General features: G+C 38.9%; 1 protein-coding gene across 3 annotated transcripts in view; it reads left to right on the top strand.

The window, feature by feature from the left end:
* Positions 1-18,585, top strand: part of LOC150082968 (putative phosphorylase b kinase regulatory subunit beta) — a 735,196-nt gene that overhangs the window by 526,954 nt on the left and 189,657 nt on the right. For all 3 annotated transcript variants that reach the window (XM_090377701.1, XM_090377699.1, XM_090377700.1), the window contains exon 24: positions 13,889-14,091. In XM_090377701.1, coding sequence (XP_090233827.1) covers positions 13,889-14,091 — 203 coding nt within the window. The remainder of the gene's footprint in view (positions 1-13,888; positions 14,092-18,585) is intronic.

Genomic DNA, 18,585 nt, shown 5'->3' on the forward strand with positions numbered 1-18,585 from the left:
AGCAGTGCAGAATTGGAATTTGGAGAGTACAATGTGTACAGAAAGGATAGACAGGACAGGAGGGGAGGACGGGTTATGCTGTTAGTTAAGAAACACATAAAATCTAAGGAAGTGCATTCAATTGATGTTCGTGAAAAATGCAATGTTGAGTCTGTTTGGTGTAACAAGCACTGGGAAAGGAAAATGAGAGTAGGTGTGTGTTATAAACCTAATGAATATGATGAGTATAATGAGCAATTCTGCAGAGAAATAGTGGGCAAGTAAATCAGAATGTCTTATAATGGTGGATTTTAATTTTCCAGATTTTGACTGGAATTTGTGGTTGGTCACTCGCACGCTAGTAAGATTTTGTGGATTTATTGGATGGCTGTTTTCTACAGCAACGTGTTCGAGAGGCAACCAGAGGGAGTAATACTCTTGATCTGATTATCAGCACTGATTATTCATGCATTAAGAATTTGCAGATAAAAGAAACACTGGGTGACAGTGATCACAATGTACTGATGTGGGAATTAAAGATGTAACTATCATCAAGGTTAAAGGAACGGGCTTTTGCTTTCATAAAGGTGACTACAGGGGTCTCAGTCAGTTTTTAAATTCTGTACAGTGGGATCAACTGATGATGTTACTAATGTTGGATTCTAAATGGGAAGTCTTCAGGGACTTAATTTTGGAGGTTACTAGGCTTTTCATTCCAAGTAAGAAATATTGTTCAAGGTTTAGGCCTACTTGGATGTCAGGTGAACAAATGAGCCCCTTGTCAGACAAGAAAAACATATGGGATGCATATAAAGTATCAGGTGACACAGAAGCCTATGTCAGATATAAACTAGTCTGTAATCAAGTCACATAGAAGGTTAGGCAGGCGAAGGCCGATTACGAGAAATCCATGGCAAAGGATGGAAAGAAAAACAGCCAAGAGTTCTTATGTAAACTCTACAAGGAAAGGGATGAATCAAATTGGATCACTTAACACAGATGGGTTGACTATTGATGATCATGCTAAGGTAGCTGATAAACTGAATGAGTATTTTGCATCTACATTCACACATGAGGAGTTATTCAATGAGGGGAGTGCCAGACATTTATCAAACTCTAACAGGGAGCTAAGTGATTTTGTAATAACTGAGAGGAAAGTGGAGGAGAAATAAAAAAGGCACCTATGGTGGAAGGGATCTATCCAGTTATATTAAAGGAGGTGGCAAAGGAAGTAAGCAAACCCTTAGTCATAATTATGAGAGCTTTCTTGGACTGAGGGGAGGTACCCATGGATTGGATATGTGCAAATGTGACCCAAATTAACAAAGCAGGATCAAAGAGTGACACAAGTAATTACAGACCTGTTAGTTTAACTTGTGTTCCGGGGAAAATAATGGAATCACTGGTTAAAGAAGCATTGCAGGATCATCTAGACAAAGCTGCAGTAATAGTTAAGACATAGCATGGGTTTGTTAAAGGGAGGTCTTGTCTGACCAATTTGATTGGATACTATGATGTGGTCACAAAGGAACTGAAGCCAAAAATAACTTTGATTTCATATACTTGTATTTCAGGAAACTTTTGATACTGTTGCACATGGAAGACTGCTGTACAAATTGGAGAGATATGGCATTAAGGGTAAGTTGCTACAATGGATAAAGGGATGGATGTGTGGGAGACAACAGAGAGCGGTAATCAATGGACACTGCTCTTCGTGGACAAATGTTATTAGTGGAGTTCCTCTGGGTTCGGTGTTGTGCCCATTGTTGTTTTGTTTATTTATCAATGATATTGATGAAGGTATATCAGGTTTAATGTCCAAGTTTGTAGATGATATATAGGTTGGCAGGGTTGTTAACGACAGTAAAGACAGTATGCTACTCCAACTGGATCCAGATAAGTTGGGCAAATGGGCCGAGAAGTGACAACTGAAGTTTAACATTGACAAATGCTAAGTACTGCATATGGGTGGCTATAACTGAAGAGAAATGTACCAACTGTGTGGTATTACACTTAGAGAAGTGGAAAGTGAAAAAGACTTGGGTATAATTGTACAGTCAAATTTGAAGTTTGCTGAGCAGTGTAGATCGGCTACAGGACAGGTCATGGAGTCTTGTCAATGATATGTAGAAATTTTGCTAGCAGGGATAGGGATGTGATTATTCCGTTATAGAAGGCAATGGTCAGGCTACACCTAAAGTACTGTGTACAGCCTGGAGGCCTCATTTTAGGAAGGATATAGAGTTGCTAGAATGAGTAAAGAAGGGCAACATGATTGGTGAGGAGAACAAAGGGGTGCTCTTACCAAGAAAGGCTTAAGTTTTGCAAATTGCAGCATCTGCGAGGTGAGCTGATTGAGGTGTATAAGGCCTTGAATGGGTTGAGCAAGCTGAATGCTGATGGGATTCTTCCTCTTGCTGAAATTAAGACCCTAAGGGGGCACAGATTCAATTTGAGGAAAGGCAGTTGTTAAATAGATATGCGTAAATTTGCATTTAGCCATTAGGTAGTCGGTTGGTCGAACAGACTCCCATCTTTTATTGTGGAAGTTGGTAGCCTATATAAATTTAAGGCTGACCTCGACAGGCATTTGGAATGAATGTAGGAGTGAAATGAGAGGAATATTTTTGGCTGATGCTGCATAAGCTTTCTTTCTTGTGTCATATTCCTTTACTAATGCTAATGTCAACTGGATGGACTTCCTTAGATTTTATATTTCGTTACTAATAGCAAAACTAAAAGCCCTCCACCTTTCCTATCCTGTCTATCCTTCTTGTACACATTGTACTCCCTAAATGCAATTGTGCATTCCTTATCTCTGTGTGACACCATGTCTCCGATATTCCAACAATATCCGCCTTTGATGTCTTGACCAGCACATAAAATCCATCAAATTTATTTACTATACTCCTAGCACCTTTTCTATTTAAATGTATCCCATCCCTGTAGAAGCAGTCTCTCCTGTGAACAAGCACACACCAGGCTGTGAAAAATTTTGCCCCATGAGCCATTGCACAATCTCTCCAGGGCTGAATTGATTGATAAGTCTCTCATCATATACTCCCTCCTATCGTGTCTTGGTAGAATTGCAGACACCTTCAAATTCAACCCTAATTCACAGCTTTTTTTCAACATTGACCTGAACTTGTTAAGTAATTCCGCCGTTCTCCTACTCTTAATATAATTGGTGCCAATGTGTAAACAGTATCACCTTTTGTGTCCTTAAAATATGATATCTGCTTAATAACTTCAACTTTTGCCACTGTAGACATACTCCGGTCCTATTCCACCTATCCTTTTTGCACAATATATTCCCCGTTTCCCTGACAATAGAGTCACCAACAACAACAACTAGTTCCTGTGGGACCAGCACATTTTACCTTGGGGATTGCCGCTGTGCTGCCTGATGTTCAAGTGCAAGCTCTGGCATTGATTTGGGCATCTGAGAGCTTGATGGGCCCTCAATTTAAGTCCTTCCGTGGCAACTACCCTGTCCTTCAAGCTCTCAAGGCCCAGAACAACGATGAGTCGGCACCTCATTTCCTCACAATCCTTACATCCAGCACACACAAAGACAATTTGTGTGTGCTTGGCAATATCATGTCTTGTTCCTAATTGCTCCACAAACATCAAACAAGCAGTACATTTCAAAAGGCTGTGGTTCAGAAGACAACCCCCCCCCCCTCAGTTCTCTCCTGAGCCACAATACTCCCACTACCTTGAGCCTTTTTCTTTGCTGCTCTGGTCTGAGACTTCATTTTGATTCAATTTTAATACAATTCAAATATAAATTGAATACAATTAAAAATATTTCCCTAAACTTCTATCCCAATGCAGTAATAACATTATATATATATATATATATATATATATTCCAGTATCCAGTTTTATCTCCTACCAAATTATGCTCCATTATATTAATTTTGTGTCTCCTATCAAGTTTAAGTTTCAATGTTATGTTTGTAAAATCAAAGTTTCTCATTCCTTTTACCTCACATTATTTTATTTTATTATATTATGTTATTGTTATATTATTATATTTTATCAAATACAGTATTATATATAATATATTCTATATATTTTTATTATATAATGTTATATTATAAAATTTATTTTATATTATTTTTATATTACATGGTACAGAAAGGGCAATGTGCATATGTACTTGTACATACGACACAATGTTTCCCCTATTCACCAGCCATGTAGTTGAGGTGTGGGCTTGTGAAAGGTGTAGGCCAGCAACTGGTGATTTAGCAGCCAGGATGTGGCAAACACCCCTGCCACCCCTGCTTCCCATCCTTCACCATGAGCAGGCATGCCAGGTTCTATACACAAGGGTTCTCACTGGGCTTCCCAGGGAATTCCAAGTTAAACATTGAAGTCACCTTGGAAGTTGAAAGATATGAGACACTTAAGAAGTAAAGTTGAAAGAACAATGACAGTAATGTCTATTCATCCCTGTGGTAAAATAATATACTGCTATCCATTCCTGGTAGTTTAGCATATCCAAGCCATGTCAGAGCTAGCAGAAGTTCTATATTGAGTAGAAGCAGTATATTATTTTCCCATCCAATCATAGAGTCGCAATGATCCCATCCAATCATAGAGTCTGAAGTCTGTCTAGTACTTACATTGTGGCTAGTGAAAAGTCAAGTATGGAAAGCCTTATTAGCAAATTCAAAGAAGGCAAGGAAGTTTTCCCTTGAAGTCAGCAGGGAATATGAATCCCCTCTTATCACAATTCCTGTTAGGATTTGGTGACTTGTTCTAATGTCTGTGTAGTATGGGCAGTTGTGAAGGATGTGATCCGATGTCTCCATTGATCCGCACTTGGATTAGGTATTGATCTCAGTTCAAATAGTTTGGCATTCAGGCCACCGTGGCCAGAGATAAGGAAAGTGGTAAAATGCCGTGGGTTCAACTACTTTAGATGCTGTTCTTGAAACTGCTGTTCCATGAGCAGTTGGGGTTCTCCTCAACTCTGTTGTGATCTTTTGTGACACAAAACAGAGTCTGTTTTGTGGCACAAAAGGCCAGAAACGTGAAGATTATAATGTAATCTACTTAGTGTAGCATTGTGGTGTGGTGATCTGTTCTTCATCTGGCTTCTTTGGAAGAAAAGATCTTACCATTGCCTGTCCTTAACCATGTAGAGGTGGGCCAGGCATTAGGGCTGAGTAAGTCTCTGGTAGGGCGAACCCTGGAAATACCTATGCTTGCCAGAGAAGGTTCAAAAAAAGAAAGAAAAATGTAAAAAAAATAATTAAATTATTGGTTTTATTGGAAATGAGCCCAAGGATGACAGTTTGAGTCTTGTAGTTCAGAAGACAACCTTCTCTCCTGCAGTGTAAAAGGGGGAGGTAAAGGAGTGGATAATAATAGTAATAGTAGCAGTGGCATGTGATGCAAGAAAGCAAGTGTATGAGCTTATGCAGCATCAGCCAAAAAAAAAAAAATCACACCATTCCCTCCAAATGCCTGTCCAGTTCCTCCTTAAATTTATACAACCTATCAACTTCCACAACGACGGATGGAAGTTTGTTCCAGCAATTAACCACCCGCTGGCTAAAGGCAAATTTCCACACATCTATTCTACATCTGACTTTTCTTAATTTGAATTTATGCCCCCTTAGGTTCGTAATCTGAACAAGTGGAAGGATCCCATCAGAATTCAGTGTGCTCAACCCATTCAAGGCCTTATATACCATCAGATCACCGCGCAGGTGCCTAGTCTCCGGCCACTGCAATTTGCAGAACTTAAGCCTCTCTTGGTGAGAGGATCCCTTCATTCCCCTCACCAATCTTGTTGCCCTTCTCTGTACACGCTCAAGTAAATCTACATCCTTCCTAAAATGAGGCCTCCAGACCTGTACGCAGTACTCAAGGCGTGGCCTGACCATTGCCTTATACAGAGGGATAATCACCTCCTTTTCCCTGCTAGCAAAATTCCTATATATCATTGACAAAACCTCATGACCTACCCTGGCAGCCTGTCTGCATTGCTCAGAAAACTTCATATCTGACTGCACAATTACTCCCAGGTCTTTTTCATTTTCTACCACCTTAAGTGTAGTACTACACAGTTGGTACGTTTCTCTGGGGTTACTTCTACCCATATGCAGTACTTTGCATTTGTCAAGGTTAAACTTCAGTTGCCACTTCTTAGCCCATCTGCCCAAATTATCTAGATCCTGTTGCAGTAGCACACTGCCATTACTGCCATTAACAACCCTGCCAACCTTTGTATCATCTGCAAACTTCGACATTAAGCCTGATATACCTTCATCAATATCATTGATAAATATACAAAACAACAGTGGACCTAACACCGAACCCTGTGGGACTCCACTAATAACATTAGTCCAAGAAGAGCAGCACCAATTGATTACCACCCTCTGTCTTTCCCACTTAACCATCCTTTTATCCATTGTAGCAACTTAACCTTAATACCATTCTGCTCCAATTTGTACAATAGTCTTCCATGCGCAACAGTGTCAAAAGCTTTCCTGAAATCCAAATATATAATAACAAAATTATTTTTTGCATCCAGTTCCTTTGTAACCACATCATAATATCCTATCAAATTTGTCAGACAAAACTTTCCCTTAACAAACCCATGCTGTGTCTGAATTATTGCTGCAGTCTTGTCTAAATGATCCTGCAATGCATATTTAACCAGTGACTCCATTATTTTACCCAAAACAGAAGTTAAACTAACTGGTCTGTAATTACTCGTGTCACCCTTCGATCCCCCTCTGTGAATTGGGGATACATTTGCACATCTCCAGTCCGTGGGAACCTCCCCTGAGTCCAAGGACGCTATCATAATTATGGCTAAGGGTTTGCTTAGTTGCTTTGCCGCCTCCTTTAATATAACTGGATAGATCCCATCCACCCCAGGCGCTTTTCTTATGTTTAACTTCAATTTCTCCTCCACTTTGCTTTCAGTTATTACAAAATCATTAAGTATCCTGCTACAATTTGATAACCTTCTGCCATTTTCAAACCTTAATAATTCCTCATGTGTGAATGTAGATGCAAAATACTCATTCAGTTTGTTTGCTATCTGAGCAGGATCATCAACAGTCGAACCATTGATGTCAAGTGGACCAATCAGATTCATCCCCTTCCTTTTTGAGTTTATATAAGTAAAGAAATCCTTGCTGTTTTTCTTAGCATCTTTTGCCAAGGATTTCTCGTAATCTGCCTTCGCCTGCCTAACCTCCTTTGTCACTTGATTACAGACTAGCTTATATCTGCCATAGGCTTCTGAGTCGCTTGATAATTTATATGCATCCCATGCATTTTTCTTCTCTATTACGAGTCTCATTTGTTCATTAGATAACCATTTAGGCCTAAACCTTGAACAGTATTTCTTAATAGGTATGAAACTTTTAGTAGCTTCCACGATTAATTCCTTGAATGCTTCCCACTTAGAATTTACTGTTGGTAACATCGTCAGTTTATCCCACCGTACAGAATTTAAAAACTGTCGGAGACCACTGTACTCACCTTTACGGAAGCAAAAACGCTTTCCTTTACCCCTGATGGTAATTAAATCTTTAAGGAAATCTCACATCAGTACACTGTGATCACTGCCACCTAGTGGTTCCTTTATCTGCAAATTCTTAATACACAAATGATCACTGCTGATAACCAGATCAAGAGTATTACTTTCTCTGGTTGTCTCTCGAACATGCTGCTGCAGAAAACAATCATCCAATAAATCCACAAAAGTCTGACTAGTGTGTGAGTGACTAACCCACAAGTTCCAGTCAATATCTGGGAAGTTAAAATCCCCCATTATAAGACATTCCGATTTACTAGCCCACTCTATTTCTCTGTACAATTGTTCATTGTACTCATTCGAGTCATTAGGCCTATAACACACTCCTACTCTTATTTTTGCTTTTGCAGAGCCTATGTCACACCAAACTGACTCAACAGTGCACTGTTCATCTATATCAACTGGATGCACTTCTTTTGATTTTATGTTTTTCTTAATTAACAGCATAACACCTCCTCCCTTTCTATCCTGTCTATCCTTTCTGTACACATTGTACTCCTCAAATTCCAGTTCAGCATTCCTTATATCTGTGTGACACCATGTCTCTGCTATCCCAACAATATCTGCCTTTGATGTCTTGACCAATAGAGAGGATTCCACCCCTGCTGAGGTAACCTGCCCTCTAGAGGGGGGGGGGTGATTAGCAATAGTATTTGATGTGGTAGGGCCCACCCCACCCTACAACCCCTGGGATTGGGGAGGCGAGACCGTGGGTATGAGAATAGGAGATAAGTAATATGGCTAGGAAGCCCTATGTAGGGGTTTGGTTGCCATCTAGGCATTTTTTTCAGAACTCTGACATGCCAGACCAGCTGAAGCCAGTGTCAGCATCCAAGACCATGCTGCGTAAGAAAACAACATGGCATCGGTAAGGGTGGAGAAGGTTTTTCTAGGTGTTTTACCCACACCATAGTCAAGTGGGTGAGGGGGGATACCTGTCAGACACAAGGGACAGCACATATACTCCAACCAGTTACCTCTCTTACCAAGAGAGGCTTAAGTTCTGCAAATTGCAGTGGCTGGAGACTAGGCACCTGCGCGGTGATCTGATTGAGGTCTATAAGGCCTTGAATGGGTTGAGCACGCTGAATTCTGATGGGATCCTTCCACTTGTTCAGATTACCAACCTACGGGGACATAAGTTGAAATTAAGAAAGGACAGATGTAGAATAGATGTGCGGAAATTTGCCTTTAGCCAGCGGGTGGTTAATTGCTGGAACAAACTTCCATCTGTCGTTGTAGAAGTTGATAGGTTAAATAAATTTAAGGAGGAACTGGACATGCATTTGGAGGGAATGGTGTGATTTTTTTTTTTTTTTTTTGGCTGATGCTGCATAAGCTCATACACTTGCTTTCTTGCATCATGTGCCACTACTACTACTACTACTACTACTACTACTACATCTGTCATGCCTGCATGTACACAGCACACTTTTTTTGTTTTTTATAGAAATAAGAAAAAAAGTATTCTCATTCTCTCTTACACACAGAACAGACAGTGCAACCTGGATATAACAACTACAACCCCTTATTTTTTGGTGGTACTGTGCCATATGGTGCAATATCATCACTTTGTTTATAGGTGCTTTATGGACAAGGTTTTCTTACCTTTCTTCTATTTCTTTTAATATAATTCAGTACATTCTACCAGCCCTGTTGCTTTATTTACTTTAAGCTTCAATTTCTCTTCCACTTATTTTTCTTATTGAAAGGCTGCAGGACAGAAGGAAGAGGATTTCGATTAACTGATAATCTTCAGATTGATTTTTGAAGGATTGGTTCTTGGCCAACTGTTGTTTCTGATTTTTATAAACAACACTGATGAGGGGGAAGGATATGGGTTCTTATGGCAAAATTTGCAGATTATGTAAAGATTAGGAAAGCCAATGATGATGAGTATCAAGCAGCAGCTCTTCAGGGTGGTTTGAATAGGCTTCAAGGATAGTCAGAAAAGTGGCAGCTGTTTTAATGTAGCACTTGGGGAATACTAATCCCAAAATAACTTATACACTTGGGGAGTTGAATTAAAAACAGTAGAGGAAAAAAGGAATCTTGTAGTTATGATACTGGCAGATATGATGTTCTCTGAGCGCTGTCAACAGGCGACCAGGAAAGCTAATGGTGACCTATCAATGATTTATAAAACAGTAGCCTGTAGAGATAAGGAAGTCATAATCCCACTATGTATGGCAGCTGTAAGATTGCACTTGGAATGTTGTGTCCAAGTATGGAGACCTTATCTAAAAAAAATAACATTGAGCATCTTGAAAGAGTCTACAGATGGACAACCAGCATGAGATTGTCAAAAGGGTTACTTATGAGGAAAGACATCAATTATATGGAGTACAGAGCTTGGCAGCCAGGCATCTTATAGATGGATGTCTATAAGACTCTGAGAGGGGATGGTAAAATTAATGAAGGCAAAATTTTCACTTTTATGAAGGATTCCAGAACTAGGGTCTGTAAATTCAAATTACAGGGAAAAAGGAGTTTAGACTGGATTGCATTTTAGCCACCTACATGAGGAGGGAAGCACATAATTAGTCTCTTTTCTTGAAAAAATTCCTTACTTGATAAAAACCAGAAATATCAACCTCCAAATTCCAGAAATATCAGCTAAGGAGCTTAGGTCTTGGGTGACAGGTAACTGGGCAAAATTGCTTTTGGATTGACATGACACATTTCTATAATTTGGCAATCATGGTATCAAATGTGTGTCAACAATATATTGAATGCAGAAGAAACCATTCTTAGATTCTTGAATGGAAATTGCTGTCTTTAATCAATGATTTGTACCCTATATACAAGGAAAGTGCATCTTTCAGGAGGATGGTACACTTCGCCATGCAAACCAAAAACATGCATGATATGGCTGAAATTATATACAGCCAATAAATATACAAAAAAAAAATAATAATAATAATTAAATTGATAAAACAAGCAGATTTTTAGTAAACTTATCTTTAGTAAACATTACTTATTTTGACTCTCTCATTGGTAGAAGCAATATTTATTTCATCAAAAGAAATATTGGCATGGTTCAAAGCAGAATTAAAAAAAAAAAAAAATTCACAATAATATGGGCACCTGTTAGATGCCCTGCCACCAATATTTCTGCAAATGGTGGTACTGCCAGTTTAAATGCAAGCAAAAAACCATTAAATCATGTGACACCTGGTAGATGGGCTCAGTGTGCACAGCATGTGAGAGATTTGGAAAATAATTATTGAGTCATGATTGAAAATGGAATGGTGGAACCACTTATACATGATGGTGTCTCAAAAGTAGTCAACCCATTTAAATATTTAAATTAAAGTGATAAAAATTTTATTTTTGCTTCAGGGTTTTGGTTCGAAATTGGAGTTTTAATTTGAAATAACAAAGAATGTGCTGCCACTGTTGAACCAATGGGCTTGGCATTGTGAAACCTCTGCAGCATACAGACAGATGAAAATTTAATGTCGGAAAGAAAGGTCGCAGTTTGAAAGTGAGTGCCTGGCCCTAGTAAAAGAACCAGATTTTTTCAAAAACCTTTTGATAACTGATGAGGCACACTTCCACTTAAATGGGTTTGCAAACAGACAAACCCAAGGTCACTTCATGATGCACAGATGACTGTATGGCATAGTGTTATGGCTCATTGACTGGACCTTTCTTTTTTGAAAATGATGAAGGAAATGCTGTTAGTGTCACTGGTGAACAATATCGCCAAATGTTAATAACTTTTCTGCAGCTATTGCTGGAAGCCGAAAACAGGGAGGAATTGACCAGACCTTTCTTTTTTGAAAATGATGAAGGAAATGCTGTTACTGTCACTGGTGAACAATATCGCCAAATGTTAATAACTTTTCTGCAGCCATTGCTGGAAGATGAAAACAGGGAGGAAATATGGTTCTAGAGATGGAGCAATGAGTCAAATGATAAGAGAAACAATGACATTGCTTCAAGAAATATTCCTAAATCATTTGATCTCACAATTTGGAAACGTTTGGCCTCCGAGATCTTAAAATCTCACAGTCCCAGATTATTTCCTTTGGAACTTACTCAAGGACAGAGTATACTTGTACAAACCAAGAAGAATTATGGCTCTCAAAGAAATTCAGAACATAATTTGAGAATTGTCGATAGAACTTCTTGAGAAAGTGATGTCAAGTGTAGTGTCCTGACTACGAAAGTGTAGCGATCAAGGAGGCAGGCATCTGCCTAATGTAATATTTTATATATAAATCTCCAATGTGTGTACTGTCAATAAACATGATGTTGATACAAATGGGTTTATAAGTTTTTGTACACCCTATTTATGTAAATGGCAGTGAAATTTTTAATTGTGATTTTAACCGCATCCTGTAAAAACTAATGCTTTTTTTTTAAATACTCTCGTGTGTGCGTGTGCATGCATGCATGTGAAATAAGGTACCTACATATTCTTCTGAAAAATAGCTCTTTTTAAAGAATAACCAGTCATCCATAACTTTCATACTTGATGTTAAGTGTTTCTAAATTAGCTGTTTCTAATAGTAGTAGTAGTAGTAGTGGCATGTGATGCAAGAAAGCAAGTGTATGAGCTTATGCAGCATCAGCCAAAAAAAAAAAAAAAATCACACCATTCCCTCCAAACACCTGTCTAGTTCCTCCTTAAATTTGTTTAACCTATCAATTTCCACAACGAAAGATGGAAATTTGTTCCAGCAATTAACCACCTGCTGGCTAAAGGCAAATTTCCCCACATCTATTCTACATCTGTCTTTCCTCAATTTGAATTTATGCCCCCTTAAGTTCGTAATCTGAACAAGTGGAAGGATCCCATCAGAATTCAGCATGCTCAACCCATTCAAGGCCTTATACACCTCAATCAGATCACCACGCAGGTGCCTAGTCTCCAGCCACTGCAATTTGCAGAACTTAAGCCTCTCTCTTGGTAAGAGGATCCCTTCATTCCCCTCACCAATCTTGTTGCCCTTCTCTGTACACGCTCAAGCAAATCTATATCCTTCCTAAAATGAGGCCTCCAGACCTGTATGCAGTACTCAAGGCACGGCCTGACCATTGCCTTATACAGAGGGACAATCACCTCCTTCTCCCTGCTAGCAAAATTCCTATATATCATTGATAAAACCCAATGACCTGCCCTGGCAGCCTGTCTGCATTCAGCTCAGAAAACTTCATATCTGACTGCACAATTACTCCCAGGTTTTTTTCATTTTCTACCACCTTAAGTGTAGTACCACACAGTTGGTACATTTCTCTGGGGTTACTTCTACCTATATGCAGTACTTTACTTGCCACTTGTTAGTTGCCACTTCTTATCCCATCTGCCCAATTATCTAGATCCTGTTGCAGTAGCACACTGCCATTACTGTCATTAACAACCCTGCCAACTTTGTATCATCTGCAGACTTCGACACTAAGCCTGATATACCTTCATCAATATCATTGATAAAAAAAAAAAGGCCGCCGTAGCCTAGTGGTCAGGCGCGCGGGTGCATACGTACACGTACCTTGAGTGACCGGGGTTCAAACCCGTGACTGCTGAATACGGTGCTGTTTCTTGTATTCTATCTTGTGAACTCCTCTGACCGTTTGGTCGTCCCGGAGTATAAACAGAAAATTTATTTATTTATTTAATATACAAACCAACAGAGGACCCATCACCGAACCCTGTGGGACTCCACTAATAACATTAGTCCACAAAGAGCAACACCCATTAATTACCACCCTCTGTCTTCTCCCACTCAACATCATCTGCCCATTGTAATAACAAATACAATGGGCAGACAACAAATATTGTCTGTCATTCTCTAGAATTAATTTGAGTCCTTTTTATGATTTAAATTGAAATAGTTAAAAACACTATATTCAAAAAATTGTTTTTACAGGCAGTATATCGTTTACAAGTGAAAATGTGCAAATTCGTTATTTTTATAATACTACACAAGATGTTCAGATGAGTATTTTATTTTATTTAATATGGTTTTTTTGCAAAATTTTTGTGATGGCAGTTCAGTTTCTGAAGTGGAAACATTAGCAGATGGATACAGTACCTGTTTTTACAGGTACTGTATCCATCTGTGCTGATTCTGTAATATGGTTGCAAAATAGCAACTTCCAGAAAGTTTGAAGTTAAAAGAAAAGGACTTTGCACAACTTAGTTACTAAATAATAACAAAAAAAAAACAGCGGCTTCATGTATCATTTTTTCTTTAACATTATGGTGGTTATCTTGTTAATAAAAACATAGACAAAAAAAAATAACTCCCTTGTCTCGCTAATAGATTTTTACATAGAACATATATGAAGGATTTGTCTTGTAAATTATAATTACATTTAATTTATTCCTAGATTACTGTTGGAATATTTGGCTGTCCAGAAACAGTGATTGATCATCCCTTAACTCCAAATGAAGTAAAAGATATTATATATAGCCAATGCCAACATCATGATATATATCAAGCTGTTCTGCAACAGGAAATTATTCTATATATTGGTCGTCTTGTCTCTACTATTCCTCAATTGTTTCATGGTATCCTCAAGATCCGTGTTGGGTAAAATAATTTACTTATTTTCATATTGGTGTAGTTAAAGATTCATGGAAACTGTATGTTATAGAGATTATGACATTCTCTTTTGGAACAGGCTAGATAAATTATGATTGGGAAATGATCCAGTATAAATAGATTGCTAAACACTAAGTATGTGGAGTAAAGTTAGACAGGATGTAGTAGTAGTAATCGAGACATGTGATGCAAGAAAGCAAGCTTATGTAGCATCAGCCAAGAAAAAAAAAACAAAAAAAAAACACACTTTCACACATCCATTCCCTCTAAACGTTTGGCCAATTTCCTCCTTGAATTTATTTAAGCTATCAACTTCCACAATGACAGATGGAAGTTTATTCCAGCAATCAACTAACCACTTGCTAAAAGCAATTTCCCTCATATCTATTCTATTACTCTCTTTCCTCAATTTGAATTTATGCTCCCTCAGGTTCGTAATCTGAGTAAGAGGAATACCATCAGAATTGAGCCTGCTCAATTCATTCAAGACCTTATACACCTCAATCAGATCACCACGCAGGTGCCTAGTCTCCAGCAGCTGCAGTTCGCAGAAGTCTTTCTTGGTATGAGGACCCCTTTATTCCCCTCACCTATCTTGTTGCCCTTCTCTGTACACACTCGGGCAATTCTACATCCCTCCTAAAATGTCTCCAGACTTGTATAAGTCTGGAGACATTTTAGTACTCAAGGTGCGGCCTAACCTGATTATCCCTTATACAAAGGGATAATCACCTCCTTTTCCCTACTAGCAAAATTCCTGTATATCATTAACAAAACCCCATGACCTGCTCTATTAGCCTGTCAGCACTACTCAGAAAATTTCATATCTCAATGCACAATTACTCCTAGGTCTTTTTCATTTTCTACTAAACTAAGTGTAGCACCACACAGTTGGTATGTTTCTCTGGGGTTACTTCTACCTAGGCAGTACTTTGCATTTGTCAATGATAAACTTCAATTGCCACTTCTCAGTCCATCTGCCCAAATTTCCTAGATCCTGTTGCAGTAGCATAACAACCCTGCCAACCTTTGTATCATTTGCAAACTTCAACACTAAACCGGATATACCTTCATCAATATCATTGATAAATATATAAAACAGCAGTGGACCCAACACCGAACTCTGGGTCACTCCAGTAATAACATTAGTCCACGAACAGCAGTGTCCATTTGATTACAGTCTCTCTGCCTTCTCCCACTCAACCATTCTTTTATCCATTGTAGCAATTTACCCTTAATACCATAGTGCTCCTATTTGTACAGCAGCCTTCCATGTGCAATAGTGTCAAAAGCTTTCCTGAAATCGAAGTATATCAAAATTATTTTTTGCATCCACTCCCTGTGTGACCACATAATAGTATCCAATCAAATTTGTTAGACAAGACTTTTCCTTAACAAACCCATGCTGTGTCAGAATTATTACTGCAGTCTTGTCTAGATGATCCTGCAATGCTTTTTTTTTTTTTTTTTTTTTGATTTGGTAATTGTTGGCACATCGGCTTCTGTGGCCATATTGCACCTCCCAAGGTTTTTGCAGTACTTTGATCCAAGCCCGAGTCAGGAATCGAACCCGCGACCTTTGGGTTGCCGGGCAGGTACTTTACCCACTCGGCTAGCCCGGTCGGCATCCTGCAATGCAATCCATTTAATAATAATATTAAATGATGATAATAATAATTAAAAAAAAAAAAAATCGCAAAAGTTACTCCATTGGACTTATCTTCCCCAAGGTTGGAGTGATGGCTGACGTAGATAGTGGTGCCATCTGGTGTCACTCGTGAGAACTAAACACCACTGTACATAAGCTGAAGCTAAACGAGTCCACCTCCATAGATGGATGATGTCGCAGATATATATTATTCATACTGCATTGAGTGTGGTGCAGGATAAAGTCACTCGCGTTCAGGCCTTAGGCAGAGTGGGTGGCTTGGAAAGTTGGAGACAGTCTCCCGAGCAAGGCAGTGGAGCAAGTGGCGCTGTCCCCCAAAAGGCTACCACAAGAGAAGGGTAAGACCATCCAGCCTCACCAACTGGAAGTGCTTCCTGCGCAACTGTGCTAGTGACCACCCAGGAAGGAAGAAGATGCCAACCCATGAAGTGGAGCATTGAAATGAATATGTACATCATGTGAGCATACTATGAAATAACCAGGCTAGAGACCGATATGACAGTGTACAAGTCGCGACTACGTACCAAGTGTTTGGAACGATACCCGAATATTCAGGTCACCGAACAGCAATTAGTGAACCAAAGAAGGACCATCGTCACGAAGAACCTAATAGCTCCTGCCATCTTGGAAAAAATCAAGCAGGATGTGAGCGATCAACTACAAAGCACAAAGAATAGGGTCAATATGGAACCAGAGGAGGAAGAACAAGAAGAAATACAACCCAGAGTAGCTGAAGTGGAAAGAGACGAAGTCATGATATCCAGAATAGGAGATGAGTGGAAGAAGGCCCTAACAGAATTCAAAGAAATGGACCCCACAAGAAGAGGCCAAGAGAGGATTTTATTGATACCTGTGGAGAGGATTTTATTCGGCAAATAATGCCACATTAACTTAACAACAATGGTGCAATGCTGGAGACTATCCACACAGCCGTATACTGTGCTGCCATTGCAGCTACTAGGATTGATGGAAAAGAAACGAGAGACCAGCAGCAGAAGAACCAAAAACAGAAGGAACCACCAGCTTGGGAAAGAAGACTACAGCAGGAGATAGAAGAATTAAGAGTCAAGATATGTCAGTTGACCCAGTCGAAATAGAACAGGGTAATAGAAGTAAGAAATTGATTGGAAAGGTGAAGAGCATTATGAAGAGAGACAGCATCTCCACAGCAAAGGTGAGACCAGAAATCAGAGAATAGGAGAATACTTGGACACACTGAAACAGAACCTCCTCGCATTCAGCAAGTGACTACACCAATACAAAGAGAGCTCCCAGAGAACAATAAACAACCGAATCTTTGATGAGGAGCAAAGAGCCTTCTACAGGAAATTGGGTGAAGATGAGAAAGCAGGAAATGGATCACCCGAGAAGAAGATGATTGTGGAGTTCTGGGGAAATATCTGGAGCAGTGAAATAAGACGTAGCAGCAGAGCACCCTGGATAGAAGTAGAACGAAAGAAAACCAAGGACATACAAGAGATGAGAGAGTGGGAGATTCAAGAAGAAGAAGAAGTAAAACGGTCAATCAGGAACACCCACAACTGGCGAACTCAGGAATTGATAACATCCACAACTACTGGTACAAGAAGGATAGTCAGAGATTTCCTTGACCAACAGTAACACCAGACATTACAACCACCCTGTGTACTTGTTAGTAGTACCCGTCACAGAGTGGAATCCCCCAATCAGGGAGAAATAATATAAGAGCAACAATAATAATAATAAGGTGACCTTGAGTATACAGGTCTGGAGGCCTCATTTTAAAAAAGATGTAGAGCTGCTGGAATGAGTACAGAGAAGGGCAATGAGATTAGTGAGTGGAACAAATGGATGCTCTTACCAAGAAAGGCTTCTTAAGTTCTGCAAATTGCAGTGGCTGGAGAGTAGGCACCTGCAAGGTGATCTAATTGAGGTGTATAAGGCCTTGAATGAATTGAGCAAGCTCAATGTTAAAGATTCTTCCTCTTGCTCAGATTACTCACCTGAGGGAGTATAAATTCAAATCAAGGAAAGACAAAAAATTATAGAATAGATGTGTGGAAATTCACCTTTTGCCAGCAGGTTGTTGATAGCGGGAACAAACTTCCATCTGTGTAGTGGAGGTCAGCAACTTAAATAAGTTCAAGGCAGAACTAGACAAATATTTGGAGTGAATGGATGGGTGAAATGGGAAAGGTTTTTTTTTTTTTTTTTTTTTGCCTGATGCTATATAAGCTTGCTTTCTTGCATCATATGCCTCTACTAATGCTAATGCTGTTAAATTATTATTAACTTAAATATTAAAAGTACAACTTATTTTTTGAAAATTGTTACAATGTTAGTTGCAGATTATTCAAGCATGTGTTTTTTTTTTTTTTTTTTTTTTTTTTTGATAATATGCCTTATAGAAGATCATACTCGATCTTATTGCATTTGCAATAATACTGATAACTGGAATTCTGTGGATTTTTTACATACGGTATTATGGTGAAATGTGTTCCCCTTCACTGAAATCTTCAATCATATAAAAAACAAATAATTTAGGCATACAGCAGTTATATTCTAATAAAAATGCCATAAATCAACACAAAGCACCATGAGTTTCAGAATTCATTTTGCATAGAATTTTGTAGCAGACTGTGATAGTAGTGTTGGTCCTTCTAAATGAAAGAATGTGAAAAAGTCATCTTATGGAGATTTCAGTTCTGCCCTACTTTTCTGATTCATTCAAAAAAAAAAGAAGAAATATTTGTCTCTGATTCAATGTACGTACATAAAGCTAAGTTATTTCATGAAACATCAGATTTGGAAAATGAGTTCTCTGCCTCATCTGT

Source organism: Mastigoproctus giganteus, chromosome 7 (genome assembly GCF_048544385.1).
Source record: "Mastigoproctus giganteus isolate SK-2022 chromosome 7, ASM4854438v1, whole genome shotgun sequence".
Taxonomy (NCBI): domain Eukaryota; kingdom Metazoa; phylum Arthropoda; class Arachnida; order Uropygi; family Thelyphonidae; genus Mastigoproctus; species Mastigoproctus giganteus.